Here is a 14060-nt window from a genome sequence, read left to right on the forward strand (position 1 = left end):
TTGAGTTATTTCTTCTTAATTTGAAATTTAAAAAGAAAAAAAAAAGAAGAAAAAACCCTCTCCGGAAACGAAAGAGAGACAGAGAAGTCCCACCAGTATTTGTTTTTATCAAACCAGTGCGGGCTGCAAATTTTGCCAATTAGATGCCATGATAAAAATCAAACAATCGAAGCATGATGAGGCATGTACAGAGTACGATTTTAAGTCAAATGCTTAATGAGTACAATTATATCATTGGGTTTAAATGTTAAGATTCAAAGCAGGTGACTGCTTTTTCCGTTCCAACTTTTATATATTGTACCTTGTTCAAGAAAACTACGCATGCGTCAAGTTTGTTTCATTGACGATCGGATCGACCAGCAGAAATGGCTGATGTGGGAAAAGACCTCGGTAACACGGCAGATCCAAAGAATATCCAGGATCTGACAACTTTTGTAAGTATGATTCCAAGAGTTAGGAATAATTCTTTAGCGGACGTGTTTGGTTTTTTTAAATTCGCATATCGGGATGATAAAAAAAAAAAAAATCTGCAGCAGAGAGTGATAGCGTGACTTGAGAACTTGACAAACTGGTTCATAGGTTCCAGCCAGGAAGTGCAAGTTGGAACATGACTGTCTGTGCCCGGGGAATGCTAGCATTGACACGAGATAAGAAGACTGTTCATGAGAAAAATCAGAACACTTAAAAAAACCTTTTTTTTAAGAACAGTCATAGTCGAGTCAGTAGGATCAGAATGCACGCACGCAAGTGCACGCGCGCGCGCACACACACACACACACACACACACACACACACACACACATTATTCAGCAATATTTGCTTACACACAAACACACACACACATATATATATATAATTATATGTATATATATATGTATAGATATATATGTATTGATATAAATGTATACACACATACAGACACAAATGTATAGGTGTGCACAGTGTCAGAATTTGTTCATGTTATTACATGTATGAATCTTTGATAAGTAAGCATACTTAGTTCTTTCACTCTCTCTCTCTCTCTCTCTCTCTCTCTCTCTCACACACACACACACACACACACACACACACACACACACACACACACACATGTAGGCATGATATACAAGAGGGGGAGAGGATATGTTGTTGTATGTATTAATTTGTTTAAGCTGATATTAATGAACTGAATTGCTGCTGCTTTTCTTATTTCAGAATGTTTTGTTATTTTTACTAGTTTAAATTACTTTCTTTTATTGGGTTTTCTCTGTGTGGGAGATTGTTCCTCGATCATTGGCAGTAGCTTCTGGCATATGCTGGACATAAGTCTTTTTATGGATTTATCATGACCATCTTCAGATTTTAGTCTTCTTCAGAAATCAAACCATTTCCTGCCACGTTACTTTTTCACTTTTACTCCTTGGTTTGTGCAGACTTAAAAGATTCTGATGGAGTTATTTCTGTGAATAAGTGTATAACACTAACAGACTCAGTTGGAGATTAGTTCATTTCAAAAGTTGTTTTTTGATTGTACAGTCAGAATTTGTTGGTTTATTTGCTTTCTGTAACTGCCTACAGGTTCAGTAAATGTGGGGAAAGTACAAATGACTACTGTAATATTAAGGATTTCAGATTTGAAAAATCATTTATGTTCAAAATTGCTTTAATCTGCTGTCGCCCTGTCTTCATATTTAAAAATTCTTTTGCAATTTCTGTCATCTGACCACTGTGTACTTTACTGTAACAAAGGAAAATTCAAACCACTAATTTTTATTCAGATTTTAAAGTCCAGCTCTTTGTATTGTGGACTGGTGCCCCCATTTCCTTTTTTCCAGTTACTAGACCACGAGAGTTTGCACACATTCAGACTAGAGTGGCATATGTACAGTCTCTCTCTCCCTCTCACACACACAAACAGTTTTTTTTTGTTTTTTTTTACACATATTCACACACCCTGTCTCTTTCTCCCTCCTTACACACACAGACATAAGGACATTATTGTGGAGGAGGAGGAATTTTGTTTAATCATTTATGTCCTGTCACACATCAGTGATTGAAGACATTTTTTTTAAAGTATTTATGAATACATTTGAGTGTTACCGGTTAGAAGGGGTGGGAGATGTGAATGAATGGAGGATTGGGGAAAACTGGGCAAGTGACGTTGAAATGAGGGTGAAATTTGAAAAAAAATATCTAAATACAATTACAGGAAATTACTTAAAGGACTTCGTTAAAGAGGTCATTAAACTCACAAGTGAAGCAAATGTTAATGAATGCAAAAAGTCAAAAACATTATTGTATTTCTTTATTTATGATTCACTTTTAAATGATAAGCTTCTTACACATCTTGTAGTCATAGCTTGGTTCAAGATAAGAATCTTTGGCTGGACGTAAAATGCTGTGACCATGCTTGACATAAAAGACTTGTAAAAACAATTTTTAGCAGTCTGTTGTTTGAGGATGTTGGTATTGGTCACCACAGAATGTAGTAGAGAGAATTAATGGGCTTAGCTCATAGAATATAAACAGCTGTGTGCATTGGTGCATGCATAATCTTCTGTGAGTGGCTATGTTTATATATGGAATTTCCTCCCAACCACAGATGATTAATACTTCATTGAGGAGTGTGCAGAGAAAGAAGGGGAGGTAAAAAAAATTTAAAAAAAAGTAGTGAAAGGCTTTAGAGTGTGTTCTATTTTTGCTTGCAGTATAATGAAGAGAAGTTTTGGTATTAGTTCTTTTCTGTGAAGATGGTTACTCAAGGCTGGATCTTGGGTTTATGAATAGACTGACAAAGTGTGCAAAGCAGCTTATTACTCCAATGGATTTTCTTCCCTTTGTTAGTATGTAAGTTCCATAGCTCAGCGGAATTGATGTAGCTTGCCCAGAGGTTTGTTTTGAACCCGGCGACACCCCATTAGTGTGAGGACATGGTGGAGCTTGCCCAGAGGTTTGTTTCGAGCTCAGCAACATGCCACTAGTGCGTATGGAAACTGAAATGACTGCTAACGCTGCTTTTTTTTTTTTTTTTTTTTTTAACATCAAAATTGCTTTGTTTTGTTTTGTTTTTTTAATAAGGAAGATGATTTCAAACAAAAATATAATACTTTGTGTTATATACTGTTAAGATACATCTTTGCATTTTTGACTTACTTGTGTAAACAAAGTGAGTATATGTTTTAACCCGGTGTTCGGTTGTCTGTGTGTTTGTGTGTGTCTGTGTGTCCGTGGTAAACTTTAACATTGACATTTTCTCTGCACATTCTTTGTCACTTGACACCAAATTAGGCATAAAAATAGGAAAAATTCAGTTCTTTCCAGTCATCTTGTTTAAAACAATATTGCACCTCTGGGATGGGCACAAAAAAATAAAAAATGAAGCCTAATTATATGCAAACTGCATTTACTGTTATATTTATATTTTTTGTATTCTCTAAACTTGGCACTTTGATCTGATATTCTGACCCAACAACAAGAGCAGTCATTATTATCATTTTTTGTTCAAACAGGAACTTCTTTTGCTAAGCATGGAAGTTTTATTTATTTTGCAAACGTTTTGGTGCAGATAGTAAAAAAGGGAAATAACTCTGTAATTAATGTTAGGGGACTTAATTTGCTTTAAACTGATCTTTCTCATCTTTTTTTAACGTGTATCACAAGTGAGTCTTGAAGGCCTTGCCTCTCTTGTTGTTCTTTGTTTTCATTGTTGCTTTTTTTTTTTTTTTTTTTTAATATAGAATCTTTCAGTATGCAAATAAGAGGTAGACACAGTCTTTTGATTTGTTTACCATCTGTTTGTATGGTATTATTAATGGTTGAAAGTCCCAGTCTCAGCACCCAAAACCACCTCCCTGCCTCACAATTTTGGAAGCTGGTAGCAGGTACATGTTAGCTGTTATCTTTAGTGGTAAGAAGTGGTGTGATTACAAGTCATGAACATGTGTTATTAATGGTGTCTGTGGTTGTGTTGTATTCAGTGGTAAGGAGTGATGTGATCAAAGATTTCCATGTGTTATTGACAGTGCAACTGTGGTTGCATTGACTTCAGTGTGAAGTGGCGATGTGATAAGTGATATATATGTAATTTTGTGAAATGTTCCGTCACACATATGGAGATTGTAGGCAGATTGACAGCATCTATGGTTGTGCTGTCTTTGTTGTGAAGAAGTTATGTGATTGGTGATACATACATGTATCATTGACACAGGGAATGACAGTGTACTTGTGCTGTCTTCGTTGTGAAGAAGTGATGTGATAGGTGATACATACATGTGTCATCGACAGTGTTCTTGTGCTGTCTTCATCGTGAAAGTGATGTGATGAGTGACACATACATGTATCATTGACAGTGTGCTTATGTTGTCTTCATCATGGAGAAGTGATCTGATGAGCAGAGATGCCAGCTGTTAAAATTTTGACGTATTTTGTTACGCTAGATTGCAGTTTGTTTCAGTTTGTTTCCAACATTACGCCAGCATCAAAATTGTTCCGACAAGTTCATTTTTGACTACATAGCTTTCCTGTTGTGACATAACACAGATGCTCTAGATCACTAGGCAGGGCAGTCACTACTAACCTTGGTCTCAAGTGATGATGCTCAGCTGATCGTGTGTGTGTTTACATTGAAACAGCATTGAGTGGACCAAACAGCTTAATTGTAGTAGTTGCACCGTGTTGCAGGTAGGCCCAAGTGTTTGCATGCCTTATAGATAAAATGAACGTTTGCTGACATGGTTCGGAGTCTGAGTGTACCTACCAAATTCAAAATGTTCCTTCCAGATTTCCTGATTGTTCCTACGAACACTTGACAGGTTGGCATCTCTAGATGAGTGACACACACTTGTATCATTGACAGTGTCTGTGGTTGTGTTGCAGGTCCAGAACCTGCTGCAGCAGATGCAGGACAAGTTCCAGACTATGTCGGACCAGATCATCTCTAGAAATATCCTTTGAAAGAACATCTGAAAGTAACACCTATGGGGGGGGTGGGGGGGGGAATATATATATATATATATACACACACATATATATATTAAGTATCATTGACAAACATTTTGTTGTTATGCTTTTGTTCGTTTTTTTTTGTTTTTTTTTTATAATCTTAGAGCACTTTTGTTTAGAATGTCTGTTTTACATTTTCATTGTCTTCGTTACTGTGAATATGTAGAAAAAATGTTAATATTTCTTTGTTCAGTCTTCTATGTTGCTTTTGTCAGAATTTGCGTTTTATGATTTGTACTATGCTAGAGTGTGACAGACGATGATATATTGTAATTGTGAATTATATTATTGTTTCACTTTCTTTTTTTTAAAGAAGTAATATCTGACTTGAAGATGGTTGTTTTATTTAAGTCTTTAACATATGTTGTTAATGGTGCTGCTTGTCTCACATAATTTCAAAGACCTCTATACAATGCACTTTGTAATGGACTTTCTGGAACCTATACTGCATTTGTATAGACCTTGTCTTTTTTTTTTTCTAACTTGCCAGATTTTGATGATTAAATGCAGTTCATTGTGTTTTAATGGTAATTATTTTGTGCCTTGCTTACTTAATTTTCTGGTGAGCTTTGTATGAGTTTTAAAATCTGCAGTTCTTGACTGGTTTCATAACCCTGAGTGGGTCTTTGCTGGACTGTTAGCACATGATTTGTTTTAAGTATGTGAGAAACACAGCTTCTTGTATGTGTTAAAATGTTACATGCTTGAGAGAGGTAATGCTTGTTAAGTGGTACTGTGGAATATAACAGCCTTAACTCTGAGCACTTGATGACATGGGGAACCGCATCGATGACCTGGAGAAAAACATTGCCGACCTCATGACCCAGGCAGGAGTGGATGATGGCCGGGTGTAGAGGCAGCAATGGACAGCATTTCATCCCTTCACTATCATTCCTTCCTTCCTTTTTTCTTCTTCTTCTTCTTCTTCTCCACAAAGGTTGCAGCACTCTGCATTTCTGGATTTCAACAAAATCCTTTGAAACTTCTGTAGATATGTTGTTGTTTTCATCCTGTGTGCTGTGTGAGCAAGGCAGAAGTTCCGGACAGAATTGTTTTTTCAGAAAGATTGTATGACTGCTGCATATATGTTCATTGAACATCCTAACTTGTGGCACTAGGCTTTAGTGTTTACGTTATTGTGAAGACTATCATTCATTTTTATTTACTTCAGTTTTGCAAATAGTGGTTTGTGAAAGATCTGTTGTGGTGTGTTAGGTATTAGGGTATAAATTTAACCTTGGATAGACTGCATCATTTTAGCATCAAGCTTAATTAAATGGGTGTATATTTTGAATCAGCTCTTTGTACTCTGTTACAGGTTTTCTTAGTATTTGTTTTTTGTGTGTTTGCAGACTGTACATAGACCCACCCTGATGGATGCAATGGTTTATGAACATAATATTCATCCCCGTATAACATTGTATTTTGTGTACAAAAATTGCAAATGAGAAAACTAGTCCAAATACACCAGAGAAGTTCTTGCCGTGTCATGTCTTCGACAGTGAAAAATAATATATGAAACAGGAAGGGAAGACAGTATATTCTTTCTTTTTTAATTTATGGAAGTGCTTTTGACTGTAGAAAGCACTGAATTCTCACCCAAATCGCTCATTGAACACAGTTGTATTCATGGTTATATGAAAGGGTGTATTTGTGATTAACACAAACAGTTTTGACGCAAAAATGAATGTGTAACTGATTGAAATACACAATCTTAGATTTAATATATTTTTTCTTTGTAGGTCTGATACACTAATATGTGAAAACCTATAATTATAAAGAATCCTAGTCTCTATTTCACAGTGTTTTAAATTGTGTTTGATTAAGGGTTGTGAATAGGACTGCTGTAAAAACATCACATTTAGTAAATTATTCTCATTCTGTTCTCCATGTAACCATCAATATTATAGAATAAACATATATTCTTGAATAGATACTGATGGTAATTGTGTGTCAATAAATTGCATGTGTGTGTGTGTGTGTGTGTATGCCAGTGCACACAGTGAAGCAAAATGAAGAAAAAAAAGCACAAAAATGAACCTTCAGTCAGCTGCTGTGCCGAAATGGTTAGCCTTGTGGACTGACAACTGGCTGGAGGTGGAGGTGGGCTTGAGTCCCATGAGAGGTCTGTGGCCAGTTCCTTCTCTGAGTTGAGTGTACAATGGACTCTTCTGGGAAGGCTGGGACCAAATCATATACTTCACAGATGCTTCTTTAGGAGTGTTGATCAAATTTCCTGACCAACATTGCAGGTATCTTTCTCTCTCATAACTGGTTGACTCTGGAATATATTCTCAAAGGAAGCACAGAGTACAGACTTGTAGGTTTAGTCCCATACCTAAACGGACCTCCATAGCTACCTCACTCCTCTACATCAAATACAGAAAAGAGGTGCCCCAATTTCTAAAGCCTTTCATGCCCTGCACTCATGGTGACCTTTCTTTCAGTCTCCCTCCACTTGCATGCCTATGGTGAGTTCCTGCCAAAGATTTTGGTGTTGGTATGTTCTCTTGGGATTGTCATTGGAGGGACGAGGTGGTGGTCTTGGCTCTCATGAAGACGCTCGCTCTCTCTCTCTCTCTCTCTCAATAATATTTTTGTTAACAGATGTGGTGTTGCATACATGAATCAGGCTGCAGGCTTTGACATCTAAGAACTGAAACTGACCTGTGGGATTGGAAAATATCCCACAGCAACAACTCGCCTGACACTGCCATAATTTGAACCTTGTAACCTCCAAAAGGAAAACAACCAACCCACAACACAAATCAACCATCATGCCTGTCTTTTAATCACAACCTCCTTCATGTTCTGTCCATCCCATTTTCTCACACTCCTTGCTCCCTTTCCACTGTTTGGTGATTCTGCTGTTCTGAGGAATGGAGAGGCTTGGAGAACTCTCAGCTCACAAACAGGTGCTCTTTGATTTTGACTATTTCAGGCAACAACAAATTTATATTCTTCTTTGATGTGTTCTCCAGAGTGTCTCTTTACATTCAGCTCCACAGAGGGTGGGGGGTATAAACAAAAACAGAAAAAAAAAATTAAATAAAGCACACCTTTTCCTTCCGTTTCTGTCACATGCTTATACATACGTCAGATACACACACTCACAAGCACACACACACGCATGCACACACACACACACACATACACATGCTTGTTGAAATCGGAAAACAAAGTATCAACAATTTATACCATAAAAGCAAAATGTGACAAAATGAAACCGGTTAAATTTTATTCAAGCACTTTGGATCTGTTCCTTACGTATCACTGTCCGTATCACTGTCTGCATCACTGCTGCTGCAATGCTTTCTGTGATGTGAATGCTTCGATTTTTTCTTCTTCTTCTTCTCCTTCTTGTGCTTTGACTTTTTCTGCAACAAACACAATTGTATAGATATTTATGTGAAACATTTTATTCGGTTTTAGGCCAAGGCCATTAACCAGGGAGTGCGATCACACATCAATTACAGAATGACATAAACATAGATCATATGAAAAAGTACTAGCTTAAGTAAATAAAATGCAAGAGCTTGAACATGTATTCCAGTCAGCGTTCATACATGGAAGGAAGGTGGCAGAATGACTCAGACGCTTATCAGCCAATACACTGTCCACAAGGGTCATGGTTCGATTCCTGCACTTGCCCTTTCTCCCAAGTTCGACTGGAAAGTCAACCGAGATTCTAGTCATTTGGATGAAACCATAAACAAGGTCCTGTGTGCAGCACTGGCGCACTGGAAAAGAACCCATGGCAACAAAAGTGTTGCCCTCTGGCAAAATTCAGTACAAGAAATCAACTCTGATAGGTACACAAGTATATGTGCATGCACTCAAGGACTCACTGACAGGCGCTGCTGTCAGACATCTGCCTAGCTCATGTTGTGTAGCAAATATGGATTTGCCCCAACACAGTGACACCTTGAGAAACTGAAACTGTTTATACAAGTGTGCCTACATGTATATATGAATGGTTCCCTGAGTGTTCTTGATGCAAGTGCATGGACAAATTCACTGGTGTGAAAGACATGCTAGTGCTTTCCAGATTTCAGACAAAGTAAATCTGTAAAATGCTGTCAGTTTTGAAACTGGACAGGTGTACTGGTGTGAAAGAAATGCTAAAGCTTACCAGTCTTTTGGGTAAAGACATAAAATGCTGTCAGTTTTTAAATTTGATCTTTCAGGCTATGTTTCTGGCTCTCCACAAAAATCATCCTCATGATCCTGTGCGCAGCACCATGCTGAACTGGATCTGTCCACCTCAGGCATGTCACTACAGCTTGGCTGGCTACATGGCTATAAGTTCAACAGCCAAACATGTCATGTGGATGGCCCAGTGGTAACATACACCTAGGAACCAGAGAATCTTCCCCTCGACTACAACTTGAGCGGTGGTCTGGGCACTAGTCATTCAAATGAGATAAAAACAGATCCTGTGTGCAGCATGCACACAGCATGCGCATTTAAATGAACCCATGAAAGCAAAAAGGTGGTCTTTGCTAAAATTCTGCAGAAAAATCCATTTCTATAAGAAAAACAAATACACAGTTAACAAACAGGAAAAAAAATAATAATGGGTGAAGCTGCACTTAGTGACATGCTCTCCAAATGGAGAGCAGCCTGAATTTAACACAGAGAAATCTATTGTGACAAAAGAGTAATACAATACAATGTATACTGCTGGGTCAACAAGGGTCACAATATCACAATGACCAGCAAATATCCTCACATCAACCCGCCACTTTTTCACTGTCACCCGCTATCTACAGAGTGGTCCACACATGTGGAAGTTGTCAAGAGTGCATAATTAATTCACACTAATTTGACTTCGGTCATTCTGAAATGCAGGACTGACAATGCCTTGTCTCCTTCAACATACTGATAAATGAGTTAAGAAAGTTTAGCACAGTTTTGAACAAACCTGAACTGTTCACATATAATCATTTACAGTGATTGAAATCAATAGCAGCAGGGACTTCTGAAACTGGGAACTAGATTCATCAACTGTGATAGATCTGATTAAGACTATAAGAGTGAACCAAACTGTCAAAGAAAAAGTAAAACTAAAGTAAAACACAACACACAAAACCAAACAAAGAAATGGAAGCAAATAAACTTCCTCACAATTCTTTACAAAACAACAGTGGCTGAGATCAAAGAAAAGCTTACAGTCATACATACAAATGGTCAAACTGTGTATCATTTAATGAAATCGTACAAAAAGTTCCTTGCTGTACCTTCTTTTCTTTTTTGTGGCGATGTTTTGATGAATCCCGATCCTGCTCTCTGTGCTTGTGTTTGTGCTTGCGATGGGCGTCACTGGACACACTGACTGCTCGGGAAGCTGAACTAGTACCTGCATTGATAATCATTGATGTATGGTACCTGCATTGATATAATTGATATATGGTACCTGCATTCGTAATCATTGATGTATGGTACCTGCATTGATATAACTGATATATGGTACCTGCATTGATAATCATTGATGTATGGTACCTGCATTGATATAACTGATATATAGTACCTGCATTGATAATCATTGATGTATGGTACCTGCATTGATATAATTGATATATTGTACCTGCATTGATAATCATTGATGTATGATACCCACATTGATATAACTGATATGTGGTACCTGCAGTGATAATCATTGACACATGACACCCACAGAGATAATCATTGAAATGTGGTACATGCACTGATAATCATGAATACTTGCCACCTGCACTGATAATCATTGACAGATGGCACCTGCACTGATAATCACTGACAGTGACATATGGCACCTGTATTGATAACCATTGACATGACATCTGTGTTGATAATTACTGATATATGGCACCTGCACTGATAATCACTGACATATGGCACCTGCACTGATAATCACCGACAGTGACATATGGCACCTGTATTGATAATCATTGACATGACATCTGTATTGATAATTATTAATATATGGCACCTGCACTGATAATCACTGACATATGGCACCTGCACTGTCAACTGATGATCAGTGACATTTGACACCTACATTGATAATCACTGATAGCACTTAAAACTGGTAAACTATTTACAGACAGCTGCTGCATTAATAACCACTGACAAACGGCACAGGTGTTAATAATAACATTCTATTCAACAGCTGGTACTGGCATTAATAACCATAAACACTTGCTGGCTCTTGTATATATACAAAAGTAACATATATCCACACTGATCCAAAAGTCATTTAGAAGCCAGCTCCTGCACTGATAAGCCACACACCATTTTGACAGCTGGCAACTGCACTGATAAAGAAAAAGAGCACACAAAGACCATACTGGAATCTTAACAAGACATATCCATGGTAACATATGAACACCAAAAACACCTCTAATAAGTCCCTGCCAATATAAATCAACTTAATGGGGTAAACAAACAAACACTCAAGCTGACAAGAAACGAGTAGCACTCTACTCATGACTGTGCACTTTCCCAGGGGAGAACAGAGTCCAAATTTCACACACAGCAATCAACAGTAAGAAAAAAACAAAACATAGATCTGCACAACACAGTCCCCCAAAACAATTACAAAGCAGTACCACAAGAATGCAAAGCAAATCATCAATCCACAACATGGTACAACACAACACAATACCAAACGATTCCATACAACGCCAGCAGACCAAAACCAAACACACATCCACCCACCCATGGACCCCACTGGCGGCAAAGAAGGACCATACATTCCCATGTCCTCCGCTGACACCCGTTCTGGCACTGTGGAAGACAACCTCTCCTCTCCCTTGCTTCCCACATCACCCCCTCCCGTCTCCAGGTGTGAGGACGGCGATGACCTGGGTGGTGAGGACTGGTCCAACACATCAAAGATGGACCCCACCCCCCAGCGACTGGCTTTCCTCACGCGTGGCTGAGCCGTGCTGGTGGTGGTGGTGGTGGATGGCTGGGGAGGGAGGGGTGGTGGGGGGCCAGTTGGGGAGGATGGAGAGAGTGGATCGGCCCTGGTGGGTGTTGGGGGAGGTGGCAGCTGGCGTGAGGGCTGCCCTGATGTCAAGCCTGGGTAATGAATGAGAGGTGAGGTGAGGTGGTGGTCATCATGATTTTGATGATGGTGATGACGATGATAACAATAAGAAGAAGAAGAAGAAGAAGAATGATACTAACAGAGTCATGCAAATCACAAGGGTCAGTAAGCTGTAGCAGCAGTGACAACTGATTGATATGGATACTTATATAGTGCATATCCTCGGTCAGAGACCAAGCTCCAAATGCTTTACAAACACTGACTCATTTGCAAAACAGACTGCCTACCTGGGTAGAGCCAATTGACAGCTGCCTTTCGGTGCTTATCATTCATTTCCTGTGTCATTTAGTCAGGCGTTTAGTCACACACACACACCACAGGGTTACGTATTGATGATGATGATGAACATGTTCACAATCACAGCAGGATCATGCAATTACAAGCAACATCAAGAAAAGCAATGCTGACATACATGGTGGTGATGATGACAATGGTAATATGATGATGATATGGTGATGACAACAGTGTCATGGAATTACAAGGAACCTGAAAATATAAAAAGAAATGTAGACAAACACTAATATGCACTTAAAACCTCCTCCCTCCCCCCCCCTCCCCCTAATGCCCCCACCCCCCACACCCCCCTACCCCCCCCACATATACACACACACTTATATGTACCTACCTTCTTCTTCACCAAGCACACACACATGCATACATGCACACACACAAGCATACACACACACATGCACACACACAAGCATTCATAAACACACACACACACACACACACTACCTTTATCGTCCAGCAGGGATGAATCTTTCACTGAAGGCAAAACATCTTCATCCTTCTTTTTCTCCTCACTGTCTGCAGGGACATCTCTATCATCTTCATCATCACTTTTCTCGCTGTCTGACTTCTCACTGCTGGCAGAGCTGGACTCAGAATCGGAATTCTTAAAAATGGCTCTGAACAAATCTTTAGGGCGTCCATCATCAGAATCCATGTGGTCTTCATCTGCTTTCTCATCACTCCCGTCTTCTTCTGCTGCAGCTTTCTCCTCTTCATCCTGAAAGTTCATCAAACACAAACAGAAAGCAACAGTCAACCAGACACCATGGTATCAGTTTCAGTTTTTGGACAAATCTATATATGCTACACCATATCTGCCAGGCAAATGCCTGACCAGCAGCATAACTCAATGTACCAGTCAGTGTGTGCATATATTTGTGTTCCTATCAGAGTGGATTTCTTCTACAGAATTCTACAAGATGACAACCTGTTTGTTGCCATGGGTTCTTTTTCAGTGTGCCAAGAGCGTGCTGCACATGAGACCTCGGTTTATCATCTCATCCCAATGACTAGATGTTCAGTTAGATTTTCCAGTCAAACTCAGGAGAAAGGGTAAGACTGGGATTGGAACCCAGACCTTCATGGACACTGGACTGGCAAATAAGCATCTTCACCATTCTGCCACCTTCTCCCCATCCATCAAGGTGAAATGCTTGAATGAAATACATACAGAAAACAATAGTTCACCAGCCATGGTGATGAAATGGTTAAATGAAATACAAACAGAAAACTATAATTCACCAGTTGCCGAGGTGTAGAGGTTTGAGTCATGTTCAGAGGTGGGGCTTTTTGACCCATGGTCAGCTCCTTCCCAGAGCTGAGTGTTCTGAGGGCTCAAATGGGAAGACTACTGGGACCCACTTCACGGATGTGTCTCTGGGAGTGTTGCTCAAATTTCCTGACCAGCACTGCAGGTGTCTGTATCTCTTGGGCCTCACTGAGGCCAGGTTATATTATCAAAGGAAGTATAGAGCATGGCCTTGTCATGTCGTCCCAAGGCTAAACGGACCTCCATGGCAGCAATGTCATCACCCTTCCCTTTCTCATTCGCCATAATAAGAAAAAAAACAACTGTCCAAGATTCTCTGGTCTTTCACGCACTGCTCTCATGGTGACCTCAGTTTTGATCCCCTTCCACTTCCACACTTGGAGTGAGTTAATGTCAAGGTCTTCAGTATCAGCAGACTCACGGTCA

General features: G+C 39.2%; 2 protein-coding genes across 2 annotated transcripts in view; one reads left to right on the forward strand and one right to left on the reverse strand.

Annotated features, from left to right (window-relative positions):
- Positions 1 to 297: 297 nt before the first annotated feature.
- On the forward strand, positions 298 to 6916 carry LOC143300213 (uncharacterized). Its single transcript, XM_076613781.1, has 3 exons — positions 298 to 434; positions 4855 to 4921; positions 5746 to 6916. Exons 1-3 carry the CDS (start codon positions 366 to 368, stop codon positions 5832 to 5834), a joined length of 225 nt encoding a protein of 74 aa, XP_076469896.1. The 5' UTR covers positions 298 to 365; the 3' UTR covers positions 5835 to 6916.
- A 111-nt stretch (positions 6917 to 7027) lies between these two features.
- Positions 7028 to 14060, reverse strand: part of LOC143300212 (G patch domain-containing protein 1-like) — a 28587-nt gene continuing 21554 nt past the window's right edge. The window contains exons 15-18 of the mRNA XM_076613780.1: positions 12809 to 13082; positions 11680 to 12045; positions 10221 to 10339; positions 7028 to 8357 (exon numbers count right to left, since the gene is read on the reverse strand). Coding sequence (XP_076469895.1) covers positions 8244 to 8357; positions 10221 to 10339; positions 11680 to 12045; positions 12809 to 13082 — 873 coding nt within the window. The 3' untranslated portion in view covers positions 7028 to 8243. The remainder of the gene's footprint in view (positions 8358 to 10220; positions 10340 to 11679; positions 12046 to 12808; positions 13083 to 14060) is intronic.

Source organism: Babylonia areolata, chromosome 26 (genome assembly GCF_041734735.1).
Source record: "Babylonia areolata isolate BAREFJ2019XMU chromosome 26, ASM4173473v1, whole genome shotgun sequence".
NCBI lineage: Eukaryota > Metazoa > Mollusca > Gastropoda > Neogastropoda > Buccinidae > Babylonia > Babylonia areolata.

Coding starts and splice junctions, on each gene's coding strand:
- LOC143300213 (XM_076613781.1), top strand. CDS start 366: ATGGCTGATGTGGGAAAAGACCTCGGTAACACGGCAGATCCAAAGAAT. Junction 435..4,854: donor TCCAGGATCTGACAACTTTT/GTAAGTATGATT, acceptor GTTGTGTTGCAG/GTCCAGAACCTGCTGCAGCA. Junction 4,922..5,745: donor GGACCAGATCATCTCTAGAA/ATATCCTTTGAA, acceptor AACTCTGAGCAC/TTGATGACATGGGGAACCGC.